The sequence below is a fragment of the Rhinolophus sinicus genome, linkage group LG07 (genome assembly GCF_036562045.2).
Source record: "Rhinolophus sinicus isolate RSC01 linkage group LG07, ASM3656204v1, whole genome shotgun sequence".
Lineage (NCBI taxonomy): Eukaryota > Metazoa > Chordata > Mammalia > Chiroptera > Rhinolophidae > Rhinolophus > Rhinolophus sinicus.
In genome coordinates this window covers 71,207,438-71,220,904 of record NC_133757.1, presented here as the reverse complement: position 1 = coordinate 71,220,904, position 13,467 = coordinate 71,207,438, and the positions used below count along the sequence as shown (strand labels likewise).

The window sequence follows — 13,467 nt, the reverse complement described above, 5'->3', positions numbered from 1 at the left end:
CTCCATGTCAGTGGTTCTCAATTGGGGCCATTCTGCCACCCAGGGTCACTTGGCAATGTCTGGGGACATTTTTGTGGTCACAAGTTGGAGATGGGTGCTAGTGACATCGAGCAGGTGGGGCCGGGATGCCGCTCAGCATCCACAGGGCCCAGGACGGCCCCCCCAGAGTGATCTGCCCCCAACAGCAGTAGTGCTGAGGGGGAGGAATCCTGAAGTGTGTGCCCCACCATTTCCTTGGGGACAGATTGGGGCCGTCCAGTGTAGAAGGGCCAGCGCCACTCTGATGGCTGGCTTCTCACCCTGGCCTTAGGCATCGTGGGCAGTGATTATATCAACGCCAACTATGTGGACGGCTACCGGCGGCAGAACGCGTACATCGCGACGCAGGGGCCGCTGCCCGAGACCTTTGGTGACTTTTGGCGTATGGTGTGGGAGCAGCGCTCAGCTACCATCGTCATGATGACACGGCTGGAGGAGAAGTCACGGGTGAGGCCCGGACCCCACGCCCCCAGGCCCTCAGCCAGCCCTGGCCCACACTCACCTCCGTCTCTCAACCTGGCACAGATCAAGTGTGATCAGTACTGGCCCAACAGGGGCACGGAGACCTATGGCTTCATCCAGGTAACGCTACTGGACACCATCGAGCTGGCTACGTTCTGCGTGCGGACGTTCTCCCTGCACAAGGTAGGGCCCAGGCTGGGGCTAGAGGCTGAGGGAGGGGTGATGGGGGCAGAGGAGGAAGACAGCCCCAGCTTCTGCCCTAGGAGGTCCCTGTCAGACAGAGATAATCAAGCATGTTGACCCAGGCTGACCACATTCTCATGAAGCCCACTTTATGGATGGGGAAACTGAGGCTCAGAATTGGGCACAGCAGGAGGACAAAACCAGCAGAAGCCAACTTAGCAGCGAACCTGTTCTCTTGCCATGGGTCGTGCCCCAGGTGTTACCTGCCCTCATCCTCTGGCCTCACCTGTCCTGGGCCTATGACAGGGTCCTGGCAGAGTCTAAGCCTTGCCGTTAAGGGGCCTTAAGTCTCGGGTGGAAGACTCAGCTGGAGAGACCCTGCTCACCCCAGACAGTCAGGGCTGGAGCAAAGGGACGCTATAGCTTTGTATGTAACTGAAGGCTGCTGTCCGTAACGTGGTTCTGTCTGCCTTCTACCTCAGTGGTTCTCAGTTGGGGCAGTTTGCCATCCAGGGGACATTTTTTATTGTCATGATGGGGAGAGGAGGTGCTACTGGCACCGCGATGTTCCTATGACCCTAGTCAGGTTCTCGCTCGACATTAAGCAGACACCTGGCCCGAGTGCCAGAAAACCGAGTAGTGAACAGGAGTGAATAAGAATCCTTGGTTCATTCACACATAGGAAGCACACGCTGTGTGTCAGGCCCTGAGCTGGGACACAGCAGGGACCGTGACAGACAAAATGTCCTGCCCCTGTGGGGGTTGGTCTAGTGGACAAGACACAGACAAAAGAGATAAAAATGACAAGAAATCTTTTTTTAATTAAATGTGTTGGGGCAATGTTGGCAGATAACATATAAGCTTTAGGTGTGTATCTTTATAATGCAACATCTGTGTACTCCATTGTGTGCTTACCATCCGAAGTCTAGTCTCTTCCCCTCACCATTAATTTGACCGCTTTACCCTCTTTGTCCTCCCCCACTCCCTTCCCCTCTGGGAACCACCATTCTGTTGGCTATGTCTATGAGTTTGTTTCTTTGTTTGTTCGTTTGTTGTTTATGTTACATACCTGACATGTGAGTGAAATCATACGGTTCTTGACTTATTTCACTCAGCATGATAATCTCAGGATCTATCCATGTTGTCACAAATGGCAGTATTTTATCCTTTTTGTGTTATGTGGCCAAGTAATATTCCATTGTGTGTGTGTGTGTGTGTGTGTGTGTGTATATATATATATGTATATATATATATATATATGTCTTCTTTATCCAATCATCTATCTAAGGACACTTTGGTTGTTTCCATGTCTTGGCCACTGTGAATAATGCTACAGTGAACGTAGGGGTACTTATATCTTTATGTATAAGTGTTTTCAAACTTTTCAGGTAGATACCCAGAAGAAGAATTGCTGGGTCGTATGGTAATTCTATTCTTCATTTTTTGAGGAACCTCCATAGTTTTCCATAGTGGCTGTACCAATTTACATTCCCACCAGCAATGTACAAGGGTTCCCCTCCTCTCCAGCGTTTGTTTTTTGTCTTTTTGATGACAGCCATTCTAACAGGTGTGAGGCGGTATCTCATGGTAGTTTTTTATTTGCATTTCCCTGATAACGAGTAATGTGGAGCATCTTTTCATGTACCTGTTGGCCATGTATACATAGGTCTTTGGAAAATTGTTCAGGTCCTCTGCCCATGTTTTAATTGGATTGTTTGTTTTTTTGTTGTTGAGTTGTGTGAGTTCTATATATTTTGCATATCAGCCCCTTGTCGGAGGTGTTGTTTGCAAATATCTTCTCCTATTCAGTTGATTGCTTTTTTGTTTTGTTGATAGTTTCTTTTGCTGTGCACAAGCTTCTTAGTTTGATGTAGTCCCATTCATTTAGTTTTTCTTTTACTTCCCTTTCCTTTGGGGTCAAGTTCACAAAAACCCCTCTGAGGCCAAGGTCCAAAAATGACAAGAAATCTTACATGTAGGATTAAAGTAAAGCACAGAGGATAGAATGGGTACTGGGGACCTGGAGTAAGTAAGGCAGGGAACCACAAGGAGATCTGGGGAAATAGCATTCCAGGCAGAGGACACAGCTTGATGCAAAGGCCCTGGGGCAGGACAGTGCCTGGCATGTTGGAGGAACAGCAAGGAGGTCCTTGTGGCTGGAGCAGAGTGAACAGTTGGGAGAGAGGGAGGGCATGGGGGAGGGCATGCAGGGCCAGAGGGAGGACTTACGCTTTTACCCAGAGGGAGGTGGGAGCCCTGGAGGGCTGTGGGCAGAGGAGGGGCGGGACCTGGAACCCAACTCAGAGGCTCATAGGCATCCTCTGGCTGCTGCAGGAGTAGCGAGAGAAGACAGGTGGGACCCAGGCAGAGGTGACTGCTCTGGTCTGGATCAATGACAATGGGGCTGGACTAAGGTGGCTACCATGAGGGGGATGGACTTTGGAGGCACAGCTGGCGGTTTTGGCTGATGTTTTGGATGTAGGGGCGGGAAGTCCAGTTGAGGGTGACGTTTAAGTTCTCAGCAGAGCGCCTGGAACGATGGCGCCACCGTCAGCTGAGATGGGGGAGTGGGTTTGGGGAGAAAGTCGGGCACAGGGTTGGCGGTGTTGTGAGGAGGACGTGAAACTTTCATGTGGAGACCGCTCTGTGTGCAGGGGGCAGCTGGACACCCGAGTCATACATACACTCAGGGCCGGAGGTGTGAATTTGGGTGTCCTCTGCATGTGGGTGGTGGGGCTGTGGTGACAGGCGGTGTCCTGTGCCCCCAGAATGGCTCCAGTGAGAAACGTGAGGTCCGCCAGTTCCAATTCACGGCGTGGCCGGACCACGGGGTGCCTGAGTACCCAACGCCATTCCTGGCTTTTCTGCGGAGAGTCAAGACCTGCAACCCGCCCGACGCCGGCCCCATCGTGGTGCACTGCAGGTACGCCTGTCCCTGTGCCCCGCCCAGCTCCCGTCTGTGCCCCGCCCTCTACGCCCCACCCACCCCCTCCCCCGAGGGGCCCTGATCGCCACGCCCATCCCCGCAGCGCTGGCGTTGGCCGCACCGGCTGCTTCATCGTCATCGATGCCATGCTGGAGCGGATCAAGCCAGAGAAGACGGTAGACGTGTACGGCCACGTGACCCTCATGCGATCCCAGCGCAACTACATGGTGCAGACGGAGGACCAGTACAGCTTCATCCACGAGGCCCTGCTGGAGGCCGTGGGCTGCGGCAACACGGAGGTGCCGGCCCGCAGCCTCTACGCCTATATCCAGAAGCTGGCCCAGGTGGAGCCCGGCGAGCACGTCACCGGCATGGAACTCGAGTTCAAGGTAGGAGGCGGTGTGCTGGCTGCTGTGGGGAGGGTGGGGGGTGAGCCCAGGAGCTAGAGACCGGAGTCGCCCCCGGTGATAGGGACCAGAGTTTGGGAGTGGTGTTCCCCCACCTACCATTCCACCATTAGCGCTCTAACTGGAGGCTGTCCTCATGGGCCCTTACCTCCTCGTCCCCGCAGCGGCTGGCCAACTCCAAAGCCCACACATCCCGCTTCATCAGTGCCAATCTGCCTTGTAACAAGTTCAAGAACCGCCTGGTAAACATCATGCCGTACGAGAGCACGCGGGTCTGCCTGCAGCCCATCCGGGGCGTGGAGGGCTCCGACTACATCAATGCCAGCTTCATCGATGGCTACAGGTACCTCACCTTTGCCCGGCGATGCTAGGGTCCCAGCCTTGTTTGCCCCCAAGGGGCCTCCATTCTTGCTTGGAGACATTGCCAGTCTCGTGCAGTCACAGCTAAGGAGGGAATCTTTTAAGGTGTATTTAACTGATGGCTGCTGTCCATAGCATGGTTCCATCTTTCCACATTAGTGGTTCTCAATCTGGGCAGTTCTGCCCCCCAGGGGGAATTTGACAAGGACTAGGGACATTTGTGATTGTCCTGATGTAAATAGGGGAGGATGCCTACTACGCATGTCTAGTGGGAGGAGGCCAGGGATTTGCTCAAAACCCTGCAGTGCCCAGAACAGTGCCCCATCACAAAGAATCATCCAGCTTTGAATGTCAGTACTGCTGAGGTCGAGTAACCTGGCCAGGGGAGGGTGTGCAGGCAGAAGGCACCCTCCTGTGCAAAGGCCCAGGGCTGAGCAAGAACTTGGCCTGCAAGTTTACTGGCACTTGCGGGAGGTGGAGCAGGAAGGCAGGAGAGGTCAGCGAACAGTCTGCAGCTTCTTCAAAGAGCTGGAATATCCCCTGAGGCCGACGGTTTCCCCACGTGCAAAATGGTATTTGGGCTGGGGGCTGAATAAGGTGGGGAGGGAGATAGTCCACTGCTCATCTGTTCTGGGTAGGCAGGGGCATGGCAGGTGTATCCGGCTGCCGTGGATCCTGCTCTGCTCCTGACCCGTCAGGGGGCATCAGGCCAGTTCCAGGCCGGGGCCTCCCAGTCAGCCCTGGCCTCCCCCACCCACCCCACAGGCAACAGAAGGCCTACATCGCGACACAGGGGCCCCTGGCAGAAACCACGGAGGACTTCTGGCGCATGCTGTGGGAGAACAACTCGACGATTGTGGTGATGCTGACCAAGCTGCGGGAGATGGGCAGGGTATGCTGGGGGCCACGGCGGGGGTGGGTGGGGCCAGCAGGGACCTGGACGGCGCTGACGACAGCTGCCATCCCCTCCACAGGAAAAATGTCACCAGTACTGGCCGGCGGAGCGCTCTGCCCGCTACCAGTACTTCGTGGTGGATCCGATGGCAGAATACAACATGCCTCAGTACATCCTGCGGGAGTTCAAGGTCACAGATGCCCGGGTGAGTACGGGATGGATTGGCGGGAGGGGCTGGCACCAAGGTCGGGCTCGGTGTTCCCCAGCCGTCTTGAGAGAGCTTCTCTAGTTGGGGATAGAAGCAAAGGCCAGGGGGAGGACTAAGAGTAGGGGCTTGTGAGGAAAAAGAGGGAGTTGACCAGTTGACCAATCACGCCTACCTACACCAAGTGGGTGGCAGAGGGGCCAGGTGCTGACCCAAAATATCCCCATGGGGTGTGTGTAACACCTCTCACTAGGAACATGGCCCAAGGGGGTTAAGAACAAAGGGAGTGCATGGGGTGTCCCCTGGAAGCAACAACCTGTGGAGGACAGTGTTAGAGGCTGAAAGCTGCGTAGGGGAGAGCTGAGGGATTGACGGTGCTGGGTGGTGGGAACGAGCTGTGGAATGGAAAAGGGTGATGGGAGCTGGCACCGCGGGGTGGGGCGAGATGAGCAGGGAGAGTAGACGTGTTGGCTGGTGAAGACTCAGTGGAGGATGGCGCCGTGGGTGGTAGGAGAAGGTATTAGGTGGCAATGGATGAAGACTGACAGTGGAAGGTGGCGCTGTTGGGTGACAGAGGATGAAAGTTAGTGGCAGAAGAGGGGACTGGAGCATGCAGGGATAGGATGATGGGAGAGAGGCAGTCAAGATGTTGCCAGGGGCTGGCGAAGCCCTGATCACTACTCCTAGCGTTGGGTGATTCAAGATGGTGCCATTGGATGGGTGGAGTGTGGGATTGGAGAACCAGGGGAACATGTACTGCTGGACGGTGGTGGAGGGTGTAAACACGGAGGGTGTTGGACGGAAGGAAGGTGGGATTCGAGAAAGGACGTGTTAGGTGGTGGAGGATGGACAACTGCAGGGTAAGAGGGCATCACTGATGGCACCATTTTGCTGTGGAGAATGTGATTGGGAAAAGGCAGATGGTGGATGAAGGAGCAAAACCACAGATCAGCGGGGCCGTCCTGGTGGATGCTGGGAGGTGGTGTGGGAGGGTGGTGCTGAGGAACAGAGGGGACACCAGCAGTGGGTGGTGGAAGATCACTAGTGGATGGTGAAGGATAAAAGATGCTGGTGTCGGTTGGTGCTGGTAGGAGGTGATGAGTTACCAGGGGCGTCTGGTAGAAGCTGTGCCATTGGGTAGGGCTCTGAGATGGTGCAGAGTGAGGCTGACGAAGGATCATGGGGTGGAGAACGGGACTAAGAAGGGCAGCTGTTGCTCGCACTGTGGGACGGTGCAGGGTGGCAGAGTGTTGGTGTGGGATGTCACTGGTTGTGGTGGCTGGGATTGGAGAGGTGGGGGTGGACGGTAGCCATATAAGATGGTGTTATTGCAAACAAAAAACTCATAGACACCGACTACGTATGGTGGTTACCAGGGGGAAAGGGGATAAATATATGGTGATGGAAGGAGACTTGACTTTGGGCGGTGAGCACACATGCAGTCTACAGGTGAGGTATTATAGAAATAAAACATCACATAACTTGAAGTTATGTGGTGTTTTTAACCAATGTCACCTTAATAAATTTAATAAAAATGATGGTGTCATTGGATGGTGACAATAGAAGATTGTCACCGAGGAGGGTGGTGTTGGCAATGAGACGAACATCAGTGAAAGACAGTGCCACCAGAGGGTGAAGGGCACTGAGTTGTCAGGGTGGGTGACGGAAAATGGGGCTGAGGATGGGAAGGGTGGAGGGTGCTGCTGGCTGGTGATGGAGGACGGGAGCGGAGGTCGGCGGGGATGGACAACAGCCGTGAGCACCATAGCAAGACCAGGCTCCTCTCCTTTCCAGGATGGCCAGTCCCGGACTGTCCGGCAGTTCCAGTTCACAGACTGGCCGGAGCAGGGTGTGCCAAAGTCAGGCGAGGGCTTCATCGACTTCATCGGCCAAGTGCACAAGACCAAGGAGCAGTTCGGCCAGGATGGCCCCATCTCTGTCCACTGCAGGTGAGCTGCTCCCCAAACCCCAGCCCATTTTCCACCTGGGGAAACTGAGGTCTAAGGGGGCCAGCCGTCAACCTTAGGCAGTGCAGTTTGGGCTATTTTTGTGCCTGGGGAAGCACGGGCTCCAGCAGCCCTGACCCTGAGCTGCCATCTCTGTGCCCCCAGTGCCGGTGTGGGCAGGACCGGCGTCTTCATCACGCTCAGCATCGTCCTGGAGCGGATGCGGTACGAAGGCGTGGTGGACGTCTTCCAGACGGTGAAAATGCTGCGCACCCAGAGGCCAGCCATGGTGCAGACGGAGGTGAGGAGGGCGCGGGGGAGGCGGCCTGGCCTCATGCTTCTGCCGGTGGAGCCTGTTTTCTGCTGTATGACGTTGGCTTGTTGTGGGTGGGTGGTCTTCACCTCCTGCTTTGAGCTGGAAGGTGGATTTGTCAACTCCTGACACAAGAACAGATTGAAGTCCAGAGCCGAGACGTGTCCTGTGGAATGGACAGAGATGGGTCCTTTCCAGTCCCTAAGTCAGTGAGTTCACAGCTCAACCATGACCCTGGCACAGGCCACAGATTCTGAAGTCCCCACTGCTCCCCATATGGGAGAAGTGAGGCCCCGTGTGCAGAGGGTCTTCCCTGCGATCGGACTCAATGTTGGGCATTTTAACAATGTCCTCAAACTCGCCTGTCTCCTGAGAGACAGAGCTGGCGTCAGAGTCCTAGCCTGGAGGGGGCATGTGGCAGGTGGAGGGGACGGCTGAGCAGTCATGTCCTAAAAGATGTGTATGACCTGCAGGCAGAGAGGAGAGGGCATTTACTGTGGACAGCCAGCTCATGCAAGGGACATACATACCAGGCTGAGGCTCGTGGCTGCCCCTGGGGGCGCCCTGGGACGCGTCAGACCGGGACTGGCACTGACGGAACCCCCGTTCCTCTCCCCTCCCCTGCCCTCCCACAGGACGAGTACCAGTTCTGTTACCAGGCAGCTCTGGAATACCTTGGAAGCTTTGACCACTATGCAACGTAAAGCCATGGTCGCCCCCGGCCCGACTCCACCGGTCCTGGAGGCCTCTGCCCGGGCCCCGGGAGGCCTTGGACCCCCAGCAGCTGCATTTTTGCACGGTCTCTGGGAACAGCGCGGCCCCTGGAGCCCCCCATGCGGCCCCCAGCAACCTCCCTGGCACCGGCCACCGCCTTCAAATACTTGCCACATTCCTCATTTCCTTCTGATTCCAAAACAAGAGATCCCGGGGTGGGGGGTGGGGGGATGGCGAACAAACGGAGGTTCTCCCCAGAACCAGAGGAGGGCAAGGGCTGTAACCCCTTGTGCCCCCAGAGAGCCTTCTGGCCCAGAGGGCCTAGGCTGGGGGCTTCAGAATTCAGCTTTCTTTTCAGACTGTGTAACTATATCCAGTGACATTTCCTTTTTTTAAATAGCGTATTTTTTTTTTCCATTTTTTTAAAAGAAGAAACAGAAAGAAAAAAAACTTGCCAGTCAATGAATTTAAAAAGAAAAACGTTGCTTCTTCCTGTTCTGTTCACAGTCTGTTTTTTCACCGTAGCAAACGTTCTTGTGTGATGAGTATGTCCGCAAGCGGCCAACGGCTGTCCCCTGTGGCTTTTTTCTTTTCCTACCATTGGAAGGTGTGCCTCACTCAAGCATAGGACGTCCTTTTGCTCCTGATTTCTTTTGTTTCTTTTCTTATTTTTTTTAATTCTCAGACATATCAAGGACAGTTCTGAGGGTGGGGCATTGGGGGGCTCGGGCCCACCAGCATCGGGATCGAACTTATCAGGGTGGGCCTGCCCTGCAGCCTGAGCCCCTGTCACTTGCCCCCAAGGAGGAAGAATGAACAAAACAGGAGATGCCACCTCTTCGGGGAAAGGGCAGTGTGTGTTGTCCTGGTTCAGGGATCCTTTCCCCCTGGGACTACGGGGCAGTTTGGGGGCAAAAGCAGAAAGGATGGGATCCCCCACCCCCAAGCAAATGAGTTTTTCTCTTTGTACAAGAGCAGATCTGCCGTTGCTCTCAACACTGTTTATTCAAACGGAAGCAGCTGGGTGGTTTTCTCACCTCTGTGTATGTAGATATATCGACTTTGTATTAAAGGAAGATCGTCCGACCCCGGCCGGTGGTGGTGTCTTTGTCATGCCCCTGTCCATCCCATCCCCTCCCTGGGGCTGGCGGGCACCTGGAGAGCTGATGTGTTCTCATTCCATCATGTGACAATCCAGTGAGGAGTGGGGCCCAGAAAGGTGGTGGTGTTCGTCCAAGATAACACAGCGTCTAAGAATAGCATTGATAATAGTTGTTATTCTTGATAATACTGTGACCACCATTGAGTGTCTAACAGGAGCCAGCTCTCTTGAGATGGGTGTCATCAGCCCAATTTACAGATGAAAAAACTGAGGCTCAGAGAAGGGCAGGCACCAACCCAATCACACAGTGGATTTGAAATGGAGCTGGAATTCATACCCTGGTCAGTCTTATCCACAGCTCCCAAACCCCACGTCATGCCGCCTTCTCCCGAAGGGGCAGTGATGGAGTTGACCCCATGGAAGGAACCACTGGGTTGTGTTGGGAGCACTATTATCCAATGACTGGACCCATATTCAGAGCCAGAGTCAGACCCGGCGGGGGGTGGAGGGTGAGCCATTTCCTGTCTATACTTTGTCTAGGAGCTACAGGTGGAATGAAAGATACTCCCCCAACCCGCCATGGTCACACAGAAGCCTCATGGACGAGAAGCGATGGTGTTAGTGAGGAGGGGCCCAGCCTAGGAAACGGTGGCGGGTCACACCTTTTAGAAACCATCAGCTCGAGTAGTCAAAAAGTAAATACATATATAGGAGATGTGACTAATACCATTAATAAGCTTGGTGAAATTGTTCAAACGTCATATCCCCGACCTCTAAATTCTCAAATACACATGGAACATTTACAAAAGATCAGCATTTAGAAAAACCAACACTGGACATCTTTACAAATTCCAGAAAGCAAATATTAGATACGGTGACCTGATCTTGGCACCAAGGAGTAGATTCTGCATTAAAGTCATTCTCTCCCCCGAGTAAGGCCTACAATGGGAAATTTTAAAACATTTATAAATAAGGCAGAGGTTTAAAGAAAGAATCAACATAGAAATAATGTTTTTCAAACTGAACAACTAGTCCACTATGTAATGAAACCTGTGGATTGCAGCCAAAGGGATATCAAGAGGAAAATACACAGCCTTGAACACATTGATCAGAAAATAAGAAATTTGGAAACTCAGTAAACTGAACAAACCAAGCTTTCAATTCAAATAACTAGAAGGGAATAGAATAAATCCTCATAAAAAAGAAAAAGATGAAACTGGAAATTAATCAGGCATTTTTGAGGTGGTTCTTTTGCATTAACAAAAATATTTAGCTCCTGACTTCTGGATTCACTAAGGGAGAGTGGTCCTCTAATATGTGACAGATCCTGGGACAAAATGGACAGAAGAATCAGACTCAGGTTAACCTAAGCCTGGTCTTAGCTGAACCATCCAAGACTACTAACAGGCCACTCCACTCAGAACTCCTACTCAATCCTCAAAGCCCTGTTCTAAATGCTCCTCTAAGAAAGCATCCATACTTCCCTTCTCTCGTCTCCCAAACCCATAAGGCTGAAGTGTCTAAATAGGATCTACCTTGCCCTCCTTACTGGACAATGGACAAAGGATCTTCAGGGAAAATGAACATGTGTGACCTTCAGCTCTGGTTTACCCCTTGAAATTCTCAGGGCTATGGTTGGGGGTAAGTGGAGGCAGGCAAGGATTTATCTGAGGGCTTCCTGGAAGAGGAGGGTCCTTAAAGAATCGCCTCAACCTACAGGCATGACGACCAAGACTATGCGTCTCCAGTTACCTTGGCCCTGCCGCAGGATACCATAATATCCACCCCCATTTATTGAGCATGTATTGTATGCTTGCCTCCCACAATCTCATTACTCCTTCTGACCATGCACCAATAGATGAGAAAGCAGGCTCAAAGAGGTCAGGTCTCTTACCCAAGATGATGCAGATGGTAACTGGTAGAACTGGACGTGGGCCCAGGTCTACCCATTTCCCACGGCAAGTATAATGCATCATTAAGCTCTGCCTGCCCATATCAGCCACACACACTCCAGCCCCAGGCTGGAAAGGACAGAGCCTAGAGAAGAGCCCCACCTCCCATCACCAAGGATCTGTCAGGAGCCAAAGCGCTTTAGTGCTGTTAAGTGCCAATACCCTAAATACATACTTTGTCCCTCACAACATGACTTAAAAATGTTTAAAGCAGAAACACTCATGAGAAATGGAGAGAAGCACAGTGGTGCTGGAGACTGAACCTAACTCAGAAAGACCAGGTCGTCAAAATAAGGATCTTGAGATGAATGATGCAATAGCAAACTTGATCAAACAGATGAGTACAGTACTTTGTATTCAACAAATAATGTACATTCTGTCCAAACACAGCTGTCATGAAAGCGGAGCATGTGTTAGGTCATAAAGGAAAGCTAAACAGACTTGCTAACAATAAAGGCAATAAAATTATAAATCAATGATGACATTTAACTCCTGGGTCCACATAATTGGAAGTGTTAAAACAATGAGTTAAAGAGAAATCATGTAAATTACAATTTAGAACTGAATGATGAGAGCGCTGCAAATGAAACTAGTGGGATGCAACTGAAAATGTGCTCAGAGGTAAATTTAAAGTCAAGCACATTTATGTGGGGAGGGAGATCTGGAATATAAATGTAATAAGCAGCCAAAGATGTCTCAGAGGGAAATACGTAGCCTTATATGAATTTATGAGGAAAAGAACTGAAAATAAACTAGTTAAAACTTTCAACTATGCACCTACAAAAACAAACAAAAAAACAATAGATAAACCTAAGGAAAATCCAGGGAAAACGTTAAGAAATTAATAAATGAGAAATGATGGCAGCAACAACAATAAAATGAGAATATAAAAATCTGGATCTTTGGAAACACCCATAAAAGAGGCAGACCTCTGGCAGGAAGACAGAGGGAACAAACAGCAGGAGGGATGACAGGGGGACCAACTATTATAGAGGAGACATTTTAAAGGTTGAGTGTATACTATGTATACACTCAAACCACTAAATGTATAAAAGGATAAAATAGGAAAAAAATCTAAGAATAAAAATTAAATTGAGTTGTTAAAAAGTGAATAAACTTAGAAAATATTGAAATGATGGTCAAGGATCTATCCCCCATGCAAAACACCTTCCCAGTTGGTTTTTTAGGCGAGTTTTGCCAAATCTTCAAGGAAAAGATTTGCACCTTTTATAAATTGTCAGCTATAAGGGGAAAAAAAAGATAGTACTCAAACTGTACAAGGACAATCTGAGGGGAGAAAAAAAGCACAACCCTGTTATGTGTCTAGATGCAAAAAAGCTAAGAAAATTACCAACAGTGCAAATCTAGCATCTCGTTAAAAGAATAGAATGTTATGACTCAACAGAGAAGGAGTTACGGAATGCAAGGATGGTTTAACATTAGAAAATCTCTAATTACAGTGAGAATAAATTGCTACCTCGGAGAACAAGTTGAGAGTATCTAGTAAGTTGAAGGGGTAAATAACCTTGGACTCAACAATTCCATTCCAATATACACATCTTACACAGACTCTTGCAGATGTGCCCAAGGAGATATGTACAGGTGCATCACAGTGGGAGTATTTGTTTAAAAAAAAAAAAAGAGGTACAAAGTATAATACATTTTTATCATGAACAAAACATTTAAAATTGGAACCAATTTTTTAACTTTATAAAAAATTGCAACCAAGTTAAATATCTACCAGCAGGAATATGTATAAAGAATTCTCTATGGACATACAGTGGAATAGTATACAGCAGTGAAGATGAAGTCCTATAACATGAATGAATCTCAAATATGCCGAGCAAAACAGCAGGCAGAAGGAAGAAAAGGCAGTGTAATTCCATTACAAAGCATTTTAAAACACATACAGCAAATTCTATAGTTGTTACGCATAAACACATAAGCAGCAAATATATAAAAA

General features: G+C 50.7%; 1 protein-coding gene across 17 annotated transcripts in view; it reads left to right on the top strand.

Annotated features, from left to right (window-relative positions):
• PTPRS (protein tyrosine phosphatase receptor type S) overlaps window positions 1–9,536 on the top strand; it is a 100,479-nt gene extending 90,943 nt beyond the window's left edge. For all 17 annotated transcript variants that reach the window (XM_074337641.1, XM_074337638.1, XM_074337636.1 and 14 more), the window contains 10 exons: window positions 311–486; window positions 565–684; window positions 3,453–3,607; window positions 3,714–3,999; window positions 4,182–4,360; window positions 5,143–5,269; window positions 5,352–5,477; window positions 7,272–7,426; window positions 7,589–7,724; window positions 8,372–9,536. In XM_074337641.1, the coding sequence (XP_074193742.1) occupies window positions 311–486; window positions 565–684; window positions 3,453–3,607; window positions 3,714–3,999; window positions 4,182–4,360; window positions 5,143–5,269; window positions 5,352–5,477; window positions 7,272–7,426; window positions 7,589–7,724; window positions 8,372–8,440 (1,529 nt within the window). In that variant the 3' untranslated portion in view covers window positions 8,441–9,536. The remainder of the gene's footprint in view (window positions 1–310; window positions 487–564; window positions 685–3,452; window positions 3,608–3,713; window positions 4,000–4,181; window positions 4,361–5,142; window positions 5,270–5,351; window positions 5,478–7,271; window positions 7,427–7,588; window positions 7,725–8,371) is intronic.
• The last annotated feature ends 3,931 nt before the right edge of the window (window positions 9,537–13,467 follow it).